Source organism: Aspergillus welwitschiae, assembly GCF_003344945.1.
Source record: "Aspergillus welwitschiae strain CBS 139.54b unplaced genomic scaffold BDQ94scaffold_68, whole genome shotgun sequence".
Taxonomy (NCBI): Eukaryota; Fungi; Ascomycota; class Eurotiomycetes; order Eurotiales; family Aspergillaceae; genus Aspergillus; species Aspergillus welwitschiae.
Genome location: NW_020798762.1, coordinates 58,053 through 76,101, shown reverse-complemented (window position 1 = coordinate 76,101; position 18,049 = coordinate 58,053). Strand labels below are relative to the sequence as shown.

Here is an 18,049-nt window from a genome sequence, read left to right as displayed (position 1 = left end):
TTTTTTGTTTGATGTTTCCTTTTATAAGTGAACGTACCACTGACCACAACTCCGAAGTGACATTCAAAACCCGGATGGACCGGGGAACCATTCACGGGACTGAACCAACAATCAGAGAAAATGAAAAGCGATTTATAAGGGAATCCAAATAAAAAGGGTAACACTAAGTAGAAAAGGACTCAGGAGCCATCCGAATTAGGCAATGCAGGTAGTTACTAGGCCCCAGTTGGCTTGGGCTTCGATCGATGCGACAGTCCGATCATCCCTCTTCTCCGTGGCAGCCGGGCCAGTGAGCATTTGTAAAAGTAGTCGTCGACCTTCTCTTCGTCATGATGAACCAGGGTAGCTGCATCTCTCACCGTTTCCCTTCCCTCTCTTCCTGCATGAAGCCATCATTCCATCCTTCCATTTGGCGCACTCTTTAACGCCCTACTCCACCACAGCGCTTGCAGCTGACGTCAAACACTTCGTCTGAACCAACTGTCTGGACGGCTCTTTGCTGCTGCATTGTCATTCATTGCCCTTTCTCTCATGCTGGCTCTTTTTAAAGAAACATCTGCCGTCATTTTCCTTCATTGATCATCCCTGAGGTGGTGGTTTTCCGCTGACTGACCGACTGACTCGACTGACTCCCTTGCCCTCATTGACGCTCTGCTCCCCTTCGCCTTTTCTCTTCCCCTCCTCTTCCTCCTCCTCATAACTCTTCCACCCCCCTCCTTGCTGAATACACATTGGTGAACCTGGAAATCTCTCCCCCTACTCGATTTTGATAGAACAGTCCCGGCGACTGTTATTCCTTCAGCCTTGGTTGTGCTGGAAGTGCGTCATATCAGCTTTTCCAAACCGCTTGACCCTCAATCCGAACCGCCCAGTCCAGACCCGCGGAACGCCGAGTGATCTCCATCCCTCCATCGTCATCTATATCCTACTATAAACCGCCTCTCGTCCACCAGCTTCTGCGCAAAATAGATTTTCAACTTACGAGCAACGGCCAGCAAGATCTCTCCTGCTTTGAAAGCAGTTTCTATCAAAAAAAGGAGTACGACAGTGTACAAATTCCACTTCGCATCAACCCCTCTCCGGAAGGCCGCGGAGTCAGAAGAATCCCGCACCAAATCCACACCGACTCAAACCCTCTTCAGCGCGGCCGGTCTTTGGGCACGAATTGCTTCTTGGTGGATCTAGATTCGACCGTTTAAACTTCCGGCATATTTGATCTCTCGCTTTTTCTTCTTATTTTTTCGAAGTTTACTTTTTTTCTGCACTGCCTCCATCACCAACTCATCACGCTACCCGCTTCTCTGCTCTCTACCCCCACCCCCTCACTCAAAATGTGTCGCCAGTACTTTATGGTCTATGAATGGTGCCGGTGTGAAGAAGACGCCGGCCAACAGCTTTGTTCCTCGCGCAACAATGAGAACAATTACTGTCCCGAAACGTCTATCCAGCTGGTCCACATGCACTGTTTCTGCTACGGACACGCAACCCACGGCTTCAAGTCGGAGCGGAAGTTGCGCAAGCAGGAGCGCAAACAGGATCGCAAACGTTTCTCGATGCTGAGCTTTGCGGACAAGAGCGACAGGAGCGACAGAAGCGACAGAAGCGAGCCCAGCGAGTCCAGCGAGTCCAGCGAGCAAAGCCTGCCGACTCCCCGGAAGAAGCGATGGTCCTTGTTCGCTAGCTTACGGTCGCGGACCTTTTAAGCTGCGTTTGACGTGGCCGAGTGTGTTTTTGCAATCGTTTGATTTTCCTTTGTAATTTGGGGTATTTTGTGAATCATCAGCACCGGTGTTTGGATGCATGGATCATCTTTCTCCTTTGGGTGGGTTCGGTTCGGGCGTTTCTCGGGCGTTTATCATTTGCTTTTATCAGGGTCGGGCGGGACTTTCAAATCCCGATGAGAAAAAGAGACTTCTTCATACCCCTCTCTTTGGTGTTTTATTGGGGGTTATGCCTTGAGGGACACAGTATGCTATCAGTTGAGTTGATCGTGGACTAGATGGATGTAAATAGATTGGCTGCTCCGATCAGATCGGGAGCGATCTGATTGTGATGCGCGAACCCCAGATGATGCATGGATTATTTGGCTGCAGCAATAAGACGATCGACTATTGTCTGACCAGTGATTATTGGAAACCACATTGGCCCAGTCAGGGATGACGGGTCACATTCTCAACGACTTCCTGCAAGACACACTTGGAAGAACTACTTATAAATGCAGCCGTAGTAGAAGTAGAGATTAAGTAGAGAGGCCAAGTGGAGCGCAATCCCGGATGGATCGCCGGCCCCTGAACCTGGAAAGTTGGAAGCTTGATTGTGAAGCATGAAGAATGAGGGGAAACCCTGCATTACATTGATTGATTTGAATGGAATGGATTGATTGATTGACTGACTTATGGAGGAGGGGATTGGGTTTGAGTTCCCGTGCTTGTTGTTATGTGTTCTGCCTCCCTTTCTCTCTCTCTCTCTCTTCTCTCTCTTCTCTCCCTCCTTTCCCCCTCCTCCCTATCTATCCCTGAGCATTCAACTTCCTCCCCATTTACCAACTCTCATCGCATTTATCTTTCTACTTTAATCTCTATCTCTAGATTTTATAGTTCTATAATTTTACCATTTCCATCTATCTCTCTACTCCACCTACAGAATATCCGCTGAACCTCTCGATGGGCCCAATATGGACCCCTCCAAGCGCCATGAGCCCACTTCATTCACTGCGGCTTCATCCCCCCCAGCAACCGGGCCCCCGCTGTCTACAGATGACGCGACTTTGTCGACTCAGAGACTGAGCCATCCCTCTCTCCACGCGATGTCTCTACCTCCTTCTTCCCCAGGACTCTCGTCGGCCGCCCTGTTATCGCCCTCCGATCCCCCCGCGCGTGCTGTCGCGACCCAGGCGCATCCCACCCCACGTCGCATCCCCAGCTCCAGCTCCCTGGCCGAGGAGCGTCGCAAGTCCTCTCCCAGCTTGAAGAAACGCTCATCCACCGCGTCGCTACGTTCCAATCGTGGAGCCTCCACCTCTCCCCGCCCCAGCTTATCGCGACACTCCTCGTCCTCGTTTGGCACCTCTCCGACGAGCGCGTCCGCCACTCACCCAAACATGGCCAAGAAGGCTCACCGGACAGCCTCAGCAGAGCACCCTGTCACTACAGCAGCATCTATCGCAGCAGAGTCCTTTCGCAAAGAAGTAGATTGGCATCAGTCCGCAAAGCTACAGTCGCAGACACTGGTGCTCGTCCATGATGCGTGCTATGGCCATCGCTTCTCGCGCCCGCGAACCTCCCGCGCGGCGCTTAACTCTATCGTCGAGCGTCCGGAGCGCATCCAGGCCAGCGTGCTGGGCATTTCGGCCGCCTATGTTCGACTAGCCCGGCGACATGCAGGAGGCGCGTTCGCTCCTCATCCCGATCTCAATCCGCAGCAGCTGCCCGTGCCGCCATTCCACATTCGCAAGACAGCGCGCACACTGTCGCTCAGCTCGCCCGCCGTCACGCACGTGCATGGGTCCAAATGGATGGAGGACCTGAAGACCATGTGCGATGCAGCCGAATCCCGGCTTGCGTTGAACGGCAAGGAGTTAGTCCGCCCTCGCAGCGCCGGCAAGGACAGCGCCGCCACCAATGCCCCTGCTTTTCACGAAGGAGACCTGTACTTGTGCTCGGAATCCTTGAGCGCGTTCGAAGGCGCCCTGGGTGGTGTCAGTGAAGGCGTGGATGCAGTCATGGGTCCGGCCCCAACCAAGCGAGCGTTTGTCTGCATCCGCCCGCCCGGTCATCATTGTTCGGCGGGTCATCCGTCAGGCTTTTGTTGGATCAACAACGTCCATGTGGGCATCTCGTACGCGGCCATGACCCATGGCTTGACCCATGCCGCCATTCTCGACTTTGATCTGCATCACGGAGACGGATCGCAAGATATCGCTTGGCAGCAGAATCACAAAGCCGTGACTGCGCCACGGAATGCGGCCGCCCATCGAAAGACCATGGTGGGATATTTTAGTCTACACGACATTAACTCCTATCCGTGTGAAATGGGTGAGCCAGAAAAGGTGCGTAATGCGAGTGTGTGTATCGACAAGGCCCACGGCCAATCCATCTGGAACGTGCATCTGGAGCCGTGGAAGTCGGATAAAGAGTTTTGGGACCTGTATGCCGCCAAGTACACTGTGCTGATCGACAAGGCGCGTGCGTTCCTGCGCATGCATACCGAACGTCTGGCTAACACGCCTAATGGACCTCCGCCTAAGGCAGCCATTTTTATTTCAGCCGGGTTTGATGCGAGCGAGTGGGAGGGCGCCGGCATGCAGCGACACCAGGTCAACGTGCCCACCGAGTTTTATGCCAGGTTCACGGCCGACGTGGTGCGGATGGCCAACGAGGAGGGCCTGGGGACAGATGGACGGATCATCAGTGTTCTTGAGGGTGGCTACAGCAATCGTGCATTGACAAGCGGTGTGCTCAGTCATTTGTCTGGGCTGGGAGATGCAAAGGGCAGCACCCATGATGTGGACGAGCAGCAGATCAACCGTCTTGCCTCTGAAATGACAGATCGTCTGGGCCTGTCTAATTCGGCAGAGGGGCGATCAGTGACTGAACCGGTCTACAACAGTGAGTGGTGGTCACCAGGCGTGCTGGAGGAATTGGAGGCACTAGTTTATTCGCCGGCAGCACCTGTCAAGCCCCGGGAGAAGGCTGCACCGACCTACTTGACCACAACGCAGTCATTTTCTGCCAAAGTGGTCAATCCCCCGCGAGACCGCAGGTCGACCGGTTCGCACTCGAGCCCGGAGCCCGAAGCACCGTCTCCACCCCCGCCAGTCAGCTGGGCCACTGCCACGCACGAGCTATGCAAGGTTCTAATTCCGACCGGTCGGCAAACGACAAGCTGTCAGCCAGAGGAACTCAACGCAGAGGCATCGCGCCTGCGACGGGAGCGTCAGACAGCGGTGGATGCAGCCTCCACGAGCGCTACCACGGCTGCGGTTGCAGCTGCAGCTGCGGCTACGGCTACGGCTACGGCGGCCGAGGACAGCCGGATGAAACTCCGCGTGCGAAAGCCCAAGCCCTCGCTGCCTCTGTCGCCTTCAGCCGAGACAGTCAAGCGTCCTGCGGCTCGTGGAAGTCGGAGAACCACCATCGACACGGCCCCAGACACAGCTCCGGCTGTACAGACCCCCGCTCGCGTGACCCGCAGGAAGAGCGCAGGGGCTGGCTCAGCAGCATCGACCCCAGAGCCGACCGGGCCCAGACCCGCGACGAGTGCCACGGTGCGCAAGACCAGTACTTCACAATCCAGCACCCCTCGATTACCCTCGAGCCCAAATACGCCTCCTGTGCCGCGGGTGCCGCCTGCTTTTCTTTCTGCAGAAAGCGAAGAGTCGCCGAATCCCGATGGACCCCAAGATGATCTGGACAGTCTGACAGCCGGAGTACGCAAGCTGCACATCAAACTGAAGGTCCCGTCGCCGGAAGAGAACGCGGCGAGGGAGAGAGAAAGAGAGAGACGGATAGCGGAAGAGCGGAAGCGCACAGCGTCCAAGGCTACTTCGAAGACACAGATGCAGATGCAGACCCCCAAGTCGCCTCGCAAGCCCGCTGGCCGGGCACAGACAAGCTCGGCTTCAAAGACGGCATCTCGATCTGCGGCGAAGCCTGCACCAGTGGCTATTTATCCAGAGACAGAAGCCAAGGACGAGCCATCGATCGTTACGCCAGTGACCTCGTCACCGCCGTCCGTGGGCAAAGTTGAAAGCAACACCACCAACCGCTGGGACAGAGGCGAATCCGAGGCTGCAGCTGGAATGGTCATGTCGCCGCCGCTGACACCAGGCCGTCCACCATCGGCATTGTATTCTCCTCCAGGGATGACATTGGCGCGGGACGGATTGCCGGTGATGATGTCGAGCGGGGTGATTCCATTTGCAGATACCGTACGGGGAATGCAGGAGGAGGAGGAGGAGGAGCAGAAAGGAGGTATTAATTGATCATTGTTGTGATTCACTCATTGATTTTCCTTGTGTTGGAGTTGATACTTTTGACATTGTTTGATATACCCCTCGTGTTGGAGTTTTCCTATGTCTTCTTTAAGGAATTGATTTTAGCAGATTAATTAATCCAGTGAATGCCACACATATCTCCGAGCAATCTCCGACCAGATCAGATAACGTTGTGCACCGCCACGCTGAGTCATTTGCCTCTCCGCATGACTCCCGCCGGCGGGCGCTTCCAGCATCTGCCAGAAGCATTATTAACGATTTATCCAATCTACGGAGAATCACTCCCTCATATAACCTAACTCTCTCATTCCCCTCCCCTAACTCTCACTCCCAGTCAACCATTATCTCAAGAATACCAAAATGTCCCCAATACCCACCACCACCCCCTCCCCCAACCAAAAAGCATCATCAGCATCATCAGCAGCAGCAGCAGCAGCAGCAGACGCCGACCTCGACGCCATCGGCTCGCACTGCTCGCTCCCAACCTGCAACCAACTCGATTTCCTCCCGTTCCGCTGCCCCTCCTGCAAGGGGACATACTGTCTCGAGCACCGCACCGAAACAGCGCATCAGTGCGCAAACGCACGTATCTCGCCATCACCATCCACCTCCACCTCCAACTCCACATCTACAACCCAGCAGCAAAAGCCCACCATCTACACCGCAGATCAATGCGCACACATCTCATGCAAAACGCTCATCAATACACTCACCGACCCGGGCGTGCGGTGCGATCAGTGCCGGAAGGAGTATTGTCTCAAACATAGGTTGAGGGAGAGTCATGATTGTCGGCCTATCTCAAATAATAATAGGAATGGTGCCAGAGGAGGGAGTGCAGCAGGTGGAGGGACGGATACATTGAAGTCCATGTTTGGGAAGTTGCGCGCTTGGGGGAAACAACCTACCTCCTCTACATCGACTGGTGGTAGTAGTAGTAGGAAACCACCGAGCCGCGCGGTCCAACTGAATACCTTGAAACGCACCGCCAAGGGGGACAATAACGTTCCCGCTGAGAAACGGATCTATTTACATGTTGTGGGCACGAGCGAGACGACGAATAAGCCGGCGACGGATCCGCCCAGGGGGGAGTTCTTCTATGATGAGAGGTGGAAAGTGGGGAGGGTGTTGGATGATGCGGCGAGACGGTTGCAGGTGGAGAACGTGAATAATCGAGGTGGAGGGGAGGAGGAGAAGTTGAGGGTGTTTCATGTGGAGGGGGGCGTGTTTTTGGAGTTTGGGGAGAGTGTTGGCGGGAGGGTGAAGTCGGGGGATACGGTTGTGTTGTTGAGGGGGGCGGGTGTGGTTTTATAATTACCTCCAAGAGGGAGGGGATCAATGGGGTGTTTGATCTATGGCGTAGATGAGGAGCGGGGGGAGGAAATGTAGAGTATATACCCTTGATTTTTGAATCATATTTGTCTATAACAGTTCTACCTCTATATACGGAGTAAGTATGGGATGCAGCTACACGCTCATCTTCATCTTAATCGCCTTATGCGGCTTATACCCAATCACCTCAAACTCCTCCTCTTTCCAACCATCAACGACCCCACTACCTCGATCTTCCCTCTTGATCCTCACCTCCGGAAACGCCACCGGCTCGCGCTCAATCTGCTCCTTCAACGCATCGACATGATCCAAATAAACATGCGCATCGCCCAACGTATGCACCAGCGTCCCGGGAACCATATCCACGGCATGGGCCAACAAATGCGTCAACAACGCATAAGAAGCAATATTGAACGGCACCCCGAGCCCCATATCCGCACTCCTCTGATACAACAAACAATCCAAATGGCCCCTCCCCCACTCCCCATCCCTCACAACACCCTCCTCATCCCTCTTCGCATCGGGAAAGCGGACATAAAACTGCGCAAACATATGACACGGCGGCAGGGCCATAATCCTCATATCCTTGGGATTCCACGCAGACATAATAATCCTGCGATCGAACGGGTTCTCCTTCAATTTCTTGACCACCTCGGCTAACTGATCGACTCCCTGACCGGAGTAATCCGTTTTGGCGTCGACATATTCCGCCCCGAAATGTCTCCACTGGAAGCCGTACACGGGACCAAGGTCGCCGACTTCGCGGTGCGAAAGACCGACTTTGTCGAGGTATTCGCGGGAGCCATTGCCATCCCAGATCTTGATCCCGGCTTCGCTGAGGGGCAGGGAGGAGGTCGTGCCGGAGATGAACCAGAGGAGTTCGGCGAGGACGGCGCGCAGGAAGACGCGCTTGGTAGTGAGGAGGGGGAGGATCGGGGCGTATTCTTTGATTCCGGTGGTCGTGTTGGTGGAGGGTTTCGAGAGCGAGAAGCGCATCTGTGGAGGGGCGAAGATCGAGCGGGTTCCGGTGCCCGTGCGGTCGGGGCGGTGCTCGCCTTCGCTGAGGATGCGGCGGATCAGGTTTAGGTATTGGTGTTCTTCGTGGGTTGGGTCATGGGGAATAGGTTCTTGGGGGGTGGTTGTGGTGGTGGTGGTGGGTTGAGGAGTAGACTCCTGTGTGGGGAGAGTTTCGGCTGAGGGGGACATGTTGTTATAGTTCTATGTAGTGGCTATTTTTGGTGTTTTGTGTGTCGTGGTATTTTGGTATAGTTGGGTATAAGTGATTATGTGTAGAATGTCTGGTGTGAAGTGGGATGGTTGGAGTAAATGATGGATTGACGCGCCCGCGACGCGCCACGAGGTCATGTGATCGCGTCACGGATGTAATATCCGAACTCGGAAGTAGAAAGTAAGATCTTATAGATGGAGAGTGGCATACGACTCTGCTCTATTCTGGTATCTATTACTCCATCAAATCTACTCCCACCCCCCGCAGAGCCGTCACTACCCACTCCGGATAATTTGTCTTCTCTCCATACAAATTTTTGAAGAAGTCACGCAAGAACGCCGGGAACCGGTCCTCGATGATCGCCTGCCGCGCCGATCCCATCAGCGACAGCAGATAGTGCACGTTGTGCATTGTAAGCCTGATAGTTAATTAGTATAGATCAGAGAAAATATCGCAGATCAACTCACAGATGTGCTCCCACGGTCTCCTTCGCCGCCAAATGGTGCAGGTATGCTCGCGTAATGCCCAGTCCGCCCTGCTCCTTCGGTAGACAGATGCTGCAGGTGCAGCCCTCCTGCACCGGCCGGAAGTCCTCTGCGAAAGACCGGTGTCGCAGGTTCAATGTACCTGTCGGAACCACAGCGTTTCCGAAGCGCTATATCAATTAGTTGGAGTACATCGGATAGGGATACTAGACGTACAGCCGTCCGTGTCGGCCAGACACAGTCAAACATGTCCGCGCCGAGCGCAACTCCCATGATCAAGTCCTCGGGATAGCCCTAACCAGGTCAGCCTATAACATACACCCGCTGAATGAATAACTTACCACTCCCATCACATATCGCGGCTTCTTCTCCGGGAGCAGTCCCGTGCAAGTATCCACCCTATCTTGTCAGCCGGAACCCACATGGATAAAGGGTATAACATACACCTTGCAAAAGTCCTCCTTCGCCTCACCACCAGAGAGACCACCAATGGCAATTCCCGGTGTATCTCGCGCCACCATCTCCTCGCAGCATTGTTTCCGCATTTCCAAATCCAGTCCACCCTGGATGATGCAAAACAGATTCTGTCTCTCGGGGTACTTGTGTGCGTCGATACAACGGTCCAGCCAGCGAACGGAACGCTCCATGGCTTCGTGGATTCTCGCTTGGTCTGGCGAAGTGGTCGCGATCACGTCGTCCAATTGCATGATGATATCGGATCCGATCGAGTTTTGTAACGAGATGGAATGCTCGGGCGTGAGCAGCCTGTCAATGTTTTTAGCTTCGCCAGCTACCACACAGTTTACCCAAAGAAAGGGATAACGAACATCGGTGTGCCATCATGAGGACTCAAAAACCGTACACCCTCCTCTGTGACTGTCGCAAGTTTAAGCAAGGACACCATTTGGAATCTGCCTCCGTCAGTCAAATGTTTCATTCACCGAGATATCATTGGCAGCGCACCCTCCACTATCTGTAAGAATATTTCGGTCCCATCCCTGCAACTTATGCGCCCCGCCTACGGCATCCAGCACCGCCTGTCCGGGTTTCAATCCAAGGTGGTAGGTATTATTCAGACAGAGCTGGCATCCCGTCTGTCGGAGCTGGTCGTACGTCAAGCCCTTCAAAGACGCCTGTGTCGCCACGGGCATGAAGATAGGGAGGGGGACATCGCCATGGGGGAGGCGGAGGGTACTGGCACGTGCTTTTGTTGTCTAGGTATAGATAGTAGTCAGCATACGATTAGACTCTCAACAGGATTGGAATAACTAGCATACTGAACACTTAGCATGCAAATCAAAGGTCAATGCCGAGGGCATGGGTTTGCGCGTGGCCGGGGGTGTGGCAGTCGACATGGTTGCGATAGTAGGAGCCCCGCTCGGAGCTGGAGCTGAAGAGGGGATGATGCGGGCACGGCCTGCGGTTGCTGCCAAATTATAAGAGGCTGTTGGGGTGATGGATAGTCTGGTGCCTGAGCGGCAGCTTCTCATCCAATTCTGCGGGGTGAATCGAGCATACATTCATGAACCACCAGGAAGCATGTCACTTTTCTGTCTGTCAGCGACTCTTTTTGTCTTTCTTGTCTTGGATCAATATCAGTGATGTTTGTCTTGTTTGTATGTTTTGCACTTGGGTGGTATTATACCAAGAATGCTGTAATAGCCATACATAATTACAATACAGACATCTTCCCCGCATTTACTCCGTCTCCTCCATTTCCAAGTATTGCCGGTCCCTGCGGAGGTCAATCAATCTGGAGGATTCCCTGGAGAAGCCTATCTATCCTCCACATGGAAGTCCAATTATCCCCCACGTCTACCTACGAGTTCAATCATCAGCTGCTCAAGGAAATGAAAGATTACAGGCCCAATCGTTCCAATCAATCAACGGCACACAAACCTTGCATACCCGCCTGACTGACGCCCGCAGCAAAAAGAACTTCCGCTCAACTGAGCCAATTTTGCCGATCAGCCACTAGCAAGCAGCCATGCAGCTGAAGTAGCCTTTGGGGATGGCGGTCTGCCTCCGATTCGGGGCTAGTTGAGCTGAACTGAGTTGGAGTCAGCCGGTCTGTCGGTCTTCTCGCCTGGACTTTTCTGCGCTCTCTTTTCCTGTCGGTCTCCCTTTGACGCATGGTTGAGTCACGGAGGTTTACGCAACGATCTATTGTGACAAGGGGCGCTGCTACTGATTCATCATTTTTGAGCTGCACGGCAGTCATTTCTCGCCCAAGACACTATGATGAGTGGGGAAAAGGACTTGGACCACGCTGAGAGCGTGCAGGATATTGAAGCTGCTCCGCAGGTGAGCTTCCTAACTCTCCTCTCCTTCAATTTACAGACTCCTAATGGCGATTTAGGTAACCCAGGAGAGCTACTCTGGGATAGATCTCGGCATCCGTGAGAAAGCTCTGGTCTGGAAGCAAGACTTGCGCATTGTGCCACTCTGCGCGGGCATCTATCTTCTTTGCTATCTGGATCGTTCCAACATAGGTAATTGACATCCTAGGGCATGCAGTATAGTGTGCTGACAGACCAGGAAATGCCAAAATCCTCAACCAAGATACCGGCAATGATCTGCTCTCGGAGACCCATATGACTTCGTACCAGTACACGTAGGTATCTGCTGTCAAATCGACTGCGCGAGTGCTAATCATGCAGTGTCGCACTCATGGTGTTCTTGATCGCGTATGCGCTGTTCGAAGTGCCTTCCAACTATCTTCTCAAGAAGTTGAAGCCCAGTGTAAGTCACCCCATTGCTTTCGGGGATTGGCTAACACAAACAGAGATGGATCGGTTTCCTCATGCTAGCCTGGGGAGCTACCACAATGGGCTTGGGCGGCTCGCACAATTTCTCCCAAGTAACTGGTATCCGATTCCTGCTCGGAGGTAATTAACGAAGATAGTGCTCAATTGACTTTTGTGGAATCTGCTGACCCTGACATGACAGCCACGGAGGCCGGTCTCTTCCCCGGACTCGTATACTACCTGACCTTCTGGTATCGCAATTCAGAGCGGTCCATGCGTGTTGCTCTCATCCTAGCGTCCGCCACTCTCGCGGGTGCTTTTGGCGGCGCCATTGCCTACGGAGTAGGACATATGAACGAGGTTCGCGGCCTATCAGCCTGGCGATGGCTGTTCATCATCGAAGGTGCTCCGTCGTGCGCCTCGGCTTTTCTCGTTTGGTTCTTCCTCCCTGACTATCCCGAGTCGGCTTCGTGGCTCAGCCCGGAAGAGAAGGCTCTTGCTATTCACAGACTGAAAGAGGAAGGCTCCCATGGGGCGGCCAAGGCCATGAGCTGGGAAGAAGCGAAGGAGATCCTGACGGATTGGAGACTATACGCGCACTATATAGTTAGTCCCCCAGCGCAACTCAGCGACAGGCCCTAACAATGCTTGGTATAGGTGTATTTCGGCATCTCGACCCCATTCTCTAGTCTTTCCCTGTTTACCCCTGCCATCGTCAGTGGCCTGGGATATGCGGATCTGCGGGCCCAACTCATGACAGTACCACCATGGGCTGCTGCCTATGTGGTGACCACGGTCGTTGCATGGTCCGCTGACTACTTCAACAGGTATGTAGCCATCTGCTTCCTTCCAGTGTAGTACTGATGTATGAACCGAAACACAGCCGTGGTCTGCATTCCGCCCTCTTTGCGTTTATCGGAGCCATGGGCTTCCTCGCATCTGCCGTCCTTCCCGCAGACGCATACTTGGTACGCGCAAGCATCCATCCCAATCCAGCCTTTATCCAAACGACCACCCCGCTAATTCCTGCAACAGCACCGATACGGATGTCTCGTAGTCGCAGCTAGCGGCTCCTTTGCCTGCATCCCGCCATTACTCGGCTGGCTATCTGCCAATATCCGCTCCACAGCAGGGACCGGCCTAGCCATTGCATTGAACGTGTCATTCGGGGCGCCGGGACAGATTGTAGGGGTATGGATTTATAAGTCCGACGAGGAGAAGAAGGGTTATCCGACGGGACATTGGACGAATGCGGCGCTGCTGCTGATGGTCACGACGGGATGCATTCTGCTGCGACTGTATTATGGATGGAGGAACAAGTGGGCCAAGGGGGGTGAGAGGTTCGCTTATTGATTAATTAATTGATTGAATCACTGCGTGCTTAACAGCTTAGTATACCATGAATATATATTTGAAGTTAGGGTCTGTCAGCCTGGCGAGGGTCAACTCCTGTGTCGAAGGGAATAGTACTCACCAGCATCGATTTTTCATATCCGCTGCATCAATTCTTCTCAGGTCATCCCCTGGAGAACTCGAGCTCAGAATTAATTCCAGCACTCCTCAGCAACCCATTTCGCATCCGAGTATTTCTTGCGTAAGTCTCGCGAAGTAAGACGGTGAACGAGTCATGCTAGTGCCAAAAAAAAAAAAAAAAAAAAAAAAAAAAAAAAAAAAAAAAAAAAAAAAAAAAAAAAAAAAAAAAAAAAAAAAAAGAAAAAGGGACTAGCAAGAAAAAGGCAGTTAGTTCTGGACAATAAGACGCGCAGAAAACAAGTATTCCAGCGGGTCTTGGGACACAACCATTCGTAATTCTCTCTGCTGGGTTTTTTCCAGGAGGGCCCTAGTGAAGCCCTGAATGGCATAATTGCTATCTACCGTATGGTGGAAGGGTGCGCGGGTCACACGGAGAATAATAAATGAATGATTGGCATGTGAACCATGGAACCGGAGAGACTGGCGGGCGGGCGGGCACAACACGTGAGGGAAATAAGGTTAAGCTCAGGGCCATGACGGGCTGCTAAAACAGAGGTTTGGTTTGCCAATATTCAGCATCCCCTGGAGGTATAGGGGCCAGCAATCACTACTGAATCACCCGCTAAGCACTATCCAACCTGGTATCCCAGGGGTTTGGGTGCTGTGGATATTCCGCGTCTGACAAAACTCCCGAACTGGCGGTGGGACCTGAGGGTCTCCCACTTTTCTTTTCTTCACTTAGCGCTGACTGCCCTTGAGGAACTGCTCAGCGCCCAAATAGTAAAATAACCAAAATTTAGATTGATGGCATGACTTCATTCAAAAGTAAACGAGACAATAAAAAAAATATCAATCCCGGTAGACATTAGTCTGTACACTCATTCATGGAAGGGCTTTCCCAACCAGACACTGCCTCAGAAAAAGACACAACGGTCTGGATTAATTGAAAAGAAACAATTCCCGAGAAGATCCCTCAACTCCGCCCATAAACGCTGTGAGAAACGATAAGCAAAAGAAGACGAACAATTTTTTTTTCTTTTGGTTTTGTCAATTTTCCCCTGTCTGCATTCAGCTGGCGCACGACAAACCGCTTCTGCTCCGCATTGGGCGATCGCTTGTCTAGGGTGCATGAGCGATGGGCGCATTTCTACTTCGTCGGAATTGGCCACAGATGGCTGAGCGGGCATAGGGAGGAAGAAAAAATAAATAAATAAAAGAAGACTGGCAGTCTGGGTCGCTGCCATGATGAAGGAGGAAAGAGAATAAGGGCCTCAAAACGAGCTCGATCAAACTGACAAAAAACTCACACCTCGCACGAATCTGTTCTGTCGTCCTATAGCATTCGACCGGGGCCCGACTGTCTGTTTTAGAGAACTGGTGAATATGATAACAGGACTGTCAGATGCGCTCGCCGCCTGCGGCATGAATCAAATCAATATGACCGGACCATCCGAGCCGAATACGGCAGGGGCACCGCAGAACAGTCAGGGGCCAAGGTTCATCCGCTCAACGGTAACCGTCTTCCCGCAGGAAGTGAACCTCAGCCATGTCCACAATCCACCCCATACTGTTGTCGTGCCATTCTGCGTTGGGAAAATAATCAAGGGAATCGAGCGGGAGAGAAGCAAACAAGTCTCGAGAACGAAGAAGGAAAGGTTCATTGTCGACATCCGAAATGTTGTACATATCTGCGAGACCCGAGGAGTAGGCATCAGTCCGGATAGCGTCGTACATAACATGCAACCTGAGCATAAAAAGAAATAAAAAGAACCGGAGTAGACGAGAGCGAGGGAAAGGAGAGAGACATGAGTCATTCTCCTGGTGAACATCCAGACAAGATCTAGAAATACAGCCTCTCGACGGACATCAGGGGTTGCTGGTCTTGGTCAACGCCCTATAAGCGACCTCGGCAGCATCTTCTCGGGCATTGTTATGACCGTCGAAGAAGTATCGTCCCGGAATTATCCACGGAATATTCGGGACATGGTGCTGAACGGTGACCTTGGAGGTCCAAGCTGTGCGACCTCCTGAACAGCGACACACCCGTCAGTATAACCCGATCTTTTGTTTGACTTGGGAAGGCTCAAAAGTCGGTGAAGCACAGCTTAGCTTCACCATCACAAGCACACAGTGGACAACAGCAAGCAATGAGGGGCAAGGAAGGGACATGGAACTCCAGCAACGAGGGGTAACCAGGAGAGTCGAAGGCTGGGAGATACGAAGAAAAGAGCTTCTCACCTCGACGATCGGAATCGTAATTGTAAATCGGCTCCTTCAACTTGTTCTCAAAGCAGTATACTTTGTGAGAAGTCAGGGTTAGTTATCTGACAGAAGAAGGGGGCCGCCGTCACGGCTAAGTCGAAAGTGCAGAGAGGAAGATTATTGCAGCGGAGTGGGGCATACTTTCAAGTCTGTCCTGCCAATGCCTGCTTTCCTTTGCGGCCTGCGAAGTCTTGGTGGCCATGATGAAGGATGTCTGTGTTTCCGTTTTCGTAGTAGAAGAAAACAATTGGTGAGAATGACTGGCTTTGATTTTCACCAAAGAGAAATCAAAGCGCAGATCTGAATTGGGTTCGATATCCCACAACGGTTGGAGAACAAAACTCTCTCGCACGGCAGACAATACTTCACACCCTGAGTAATTGAAAATAATGGGAAGAGGGGTTTTCGACCACACAACACCAATGGATGGTCAGATCTTCAAAGTAGAATTGAGTGGGACTAATGATGGTTCAGATGAAAGATAGAAAAATATTTGCCAGTCCTTGTTGCTTTGTCTTGACTTTGCTTGGGGGATTTGCGAACTGGTCTGCTCTTTCAATCGAACAGCGTCGATAGACCTGGGAAGCGGGGAGTCATATAAACTGTGGGCCATACCCTCCCAAACCCCGAAATGTCACTGTGCAAGCAAGTCCAATTTGGCGTGACAAACACGGAACCTAATCATCAAACCTAACGGACGGGCTTATGCATGCCGATGTGGACATGGCACAGTGTCAGCAATTTCTCCCCCTCCTTATCCCCCTCCACTCAGGGAACGCCAGTTGCATGGAGTACATGCGGATCATTTTGAGGCTGCAAGCTGGAACGGGCCGGCGCACGCCGATTGAATGTGTGCCCTTGAAGAAACGCCAGGAGACAGGGAATAGGACCGCTAGTCTCCACACAGGCCAGATCTACTGACAGACAGGGGGGGGATGGGGGATAATCCAAGACAAAGAAATGAAGCTGTGATACAGGGGGTAAAAGCAGAAAATCTGCCAGTTCGTAGTCATTGTTGTTTGACAACTCAGAAAGGACGCCTGGACTCCCGGTCTTCGTGGCTCGAGTTCTGCTTCTCCTGTCCCGCAAACGATGTATACATCGGGTAGGAACAAGCCACTCGCCTCATAGACGCTCTTCAGGAAGGAGGTCCGTCTCTTTCTGGAAGACATGGGACGGTTGACGGGGAACCTGGGAAGGCCTAGTAGTAGTTGCCCAAAAGCGGAGGAGGGACCCATAGACCGAATGGCGACGAATCGAAACCAGAGTATGATTTTATGTTGACCAGTTGGGCCACTCAGAATATTGAAAGCGGGCCCAAAGACCACCGTGCCAGCTCATCAAAAGACTCGAATCATAAAAATTCGAGCCATTGTCAATTTTAGACCCATCAAATGGTACCCTCAGCCCTAGAACAAAACGGTCATTGACCGGGCCGCTCTGCATGGGTACTTGTTATCGGGAAGGGGGCTGCAGAGTCCAGGGTGGCCAGAGCTTGCTCGATGGCATCACTATAATCCGGAAGGGGTAAAAAACGAAACCTTCAGCAGGGGTCTGAAAACAGAAAACAGTGTTGGAAGGCCAGCTTGTGCACCAGAATCACTCTGAGGGAGACACAAATTGCCAGCGAAGAGCGAGCTGGGTATGCTTGACCCAGGCCATTTCCGGTAGTAGAGATGCCATGATTCGTTGCTTTCCTCTGGCATTGTGTTGGGCATTCATACGTGCATCATTTCGATTCAATCTCTCTTCGCTTGCAATATGCAACTACTTGCGAACCACCTTAGAGGGGAAAGGGAAGGGGGGAAAAAGAGACCGGGGGGGTTGTGTTAATAATTATTTCTCTGTTAGTTTATTGGAAGCAGCAAGGAAATCGTGGAAAGTGATGAAGAACCTGCATAAGCAAGCAAGATTGATAACCAGCGCGCCAAACAACGGGGAAGGCTGGAACGTTTCCACGAACCGCTTTTCGAGGCGGCGACCAGCCCGTTGATTCGACGCGCCGTTGCGTTTCTTTTTTGGCGACGAGCCTCGATCTGCCCCGCATCGTGTCTTGGAGAGGAGTTTCATCCGGAGATGGAGTTGAGTAGGATAATAGAACGATTGTTTTAACAGGTGGTTGAGACATTAGACCGAAAATAGAAGAAGTTATCAAGGTTCCAGTAATCATGTCACTCTCCGGTAACATCTTGGAATAGTATCCCTACAGAGGGTTGGTGTGTACCTGGCTGCCATTCATTCCACCATCGATTCCCTCTTGTGGTGTACATTCATCAGCACAGCAGTATCTTCTGGTTTTTTTTTTTTTTTTCTTTTTTTTTTTTTTTTTTTTTTTTTTTTTTTTTTTTTTTTTTTTTTTTTTTTTTTTTTTTTTTTTTTTTTTTTTTTTTTTTTTTTTATCTTCCCATTCCAAGCCTAGCCAGATCATGCATGCTGTCCTCTTCGCTTGCCATCTGATCTGGTCCAGACCAGGGGTTGAACAAGTCAGGCAGACAAGGAACGAACTATAATCGCGGGTCCTGTTCCCCGG

General features: G+C 52.2%; 7 protein-coding genes across 7 annotated transcripts; 4 read left to right on the top strand and 3 right to left on the bottom strand.

Annotated features, from left to right (window-relative positions):
• The first annotated feature begins 742 nt into the window (after positions 1 to 742).
• Positions 743 to 2,223, top strand: BDQ94DRAFT_120125 (uncharacterized protein). The gene has a single exon (XM_026763745.1). It carries the CDS (start codon positions 1,332 to 1,334, stop codon positions 1,701 to 1,703), a length of 372 nt encoding a protein of 123 aa, XP_026620162.1. The 5' UTR covers positions 743 to 1,331; the 3' UTR covers positions 1,704 to 2,223.
• A 451-nt stretch (positions 2,224 to 2,674) lies between these two features.
• On the top strand, positions 2,675 to 5,983 carry BDQ94DRAFT_175903 (histone deacetylase hosB; the record flags this gene model as incomplete). Its single annotated transcript, XM_026772579.1, has 1 exon — positions 2,675 to 5,983. The coding sequence occupies one exon, from the start codon at positions 2,675 to 2,677 to the stop codon at positions 5,981 to 5,983; it is 3,309 nt and encodes a 1,102-aa protein (XP_026620161.1).
• A 273-nt stretch (positions 5,984 to 6,256) lies between these two features.
• BDQ94DRAFT_154545 (AN1-type zinc finger protein) lies at positions 6,257 to 7,805 on the top strand. Its single transcript, XM_026768313.1, has one exon. It carries the CDS (start codon positions 6,356 to 6,358, stop codon positions 7,304 to 7,306), a length of 951 nt encoding a protein of 316 aa, XP_026620160.1. The 5' UTR covers positions 6,257 to 6,355; the 3' UTR covers positions 7,307 to 7,805.
• BDQ94DRAFT_163907 (uncharacterized protein) lies at positions 7,460 to 10,392 on the bottom strand (the record flags this gene model as incomplete). The annotated part of the gene is made up of 9 exons (XM_026769841.1): positions 7,460 to 8,542; positions 8,811 to 8,970; positions 9,020 to 9,207; positions 9,254 to 9,331; positions 9,379 to 9,436; positions 9,482 to 9,802; positions 9,865 to 9,948; positions 10,001 to 10,251; positions 10,315 to 10,392. 9 exons carry the CDS (start codon positions 10,390 to 10,392, stop codon positions 7,460 to 7,462), a joined length of 2,301 nt encoding a protein of 766 aa, XP_026620159.1.
• Positions 10,393 to 11,275: 883 nt separating this feature from the next.
• On the top strand, positions 11,276 to 13,704 carry BDQ94DRAFT_163905 (putative MFS transporter; the record flags this gene model as incomplete). The annotated part of the gene is made up of 11 exons (XM_026769840.1): positions 11,276 to 11,341; positions 11,397 to 11,529; positions 11,576 to 11,651; positions 11,698 to 11,779; positions 11,823 to 11,904; positions 11,939 to 12,390; positions 12,442 to 12,611; positions 12,668 to 12,752; positions 12,820 to 13,124; positions 13,300 to 13,378; positions 13,618 to 13,704. 11 exons carry the CDS (start codon positions 11,276 to 11,278, stop codon positions 13,702 to 13,704), a joined length of 1,617 nt encoding a protein of 538 aa, XP_026620158.1.
• A 1,419-nt stretch (positions 13,705 to 15,123) lies between these two features.
• BDQ94DRAFT_163904 (uncharacterized protein) lies at positions 15,124 to 15,721 on the bottom strand (the record flags this gene model as incomplete). Its single annotated transcript, XM_026769839.1, has 3 exons — positions 15,124 to 15,284; positions 15,496 to 15,555; positions 15,661 to 15,721. The coding sequence occupies 3 exons, from the start codon at positions 15,719 to 15,721 to the stop codon at positions 15,124 to 15,126; spliced, it is 282 nt and encodes a 93-aa protein (XP_026620157.1).
• Positions 15,722 to 16,287: 566 nt separating this feature from the next.
• On the bottom strand, positions 16,288 to 16,757 carry BDQ94DRAFT_163903 (uncharacterized protein; the record flags this gene model as incomplete). Its single annotated transcript, XM_026769838.1, has 2 exons — positions 16,288 to 16,411; positions 16,495 to 16,757. 2 exons carry the CDS (start codon positions 16,755 to 16,757, stop codon positions 16,288 to 16,290), a joined length of 387 nt encoding a protein of 128 aa, XP_026620156.1.
• Positions 16,758 to 18,049: the final 1,292 nt, after the last annotated feature.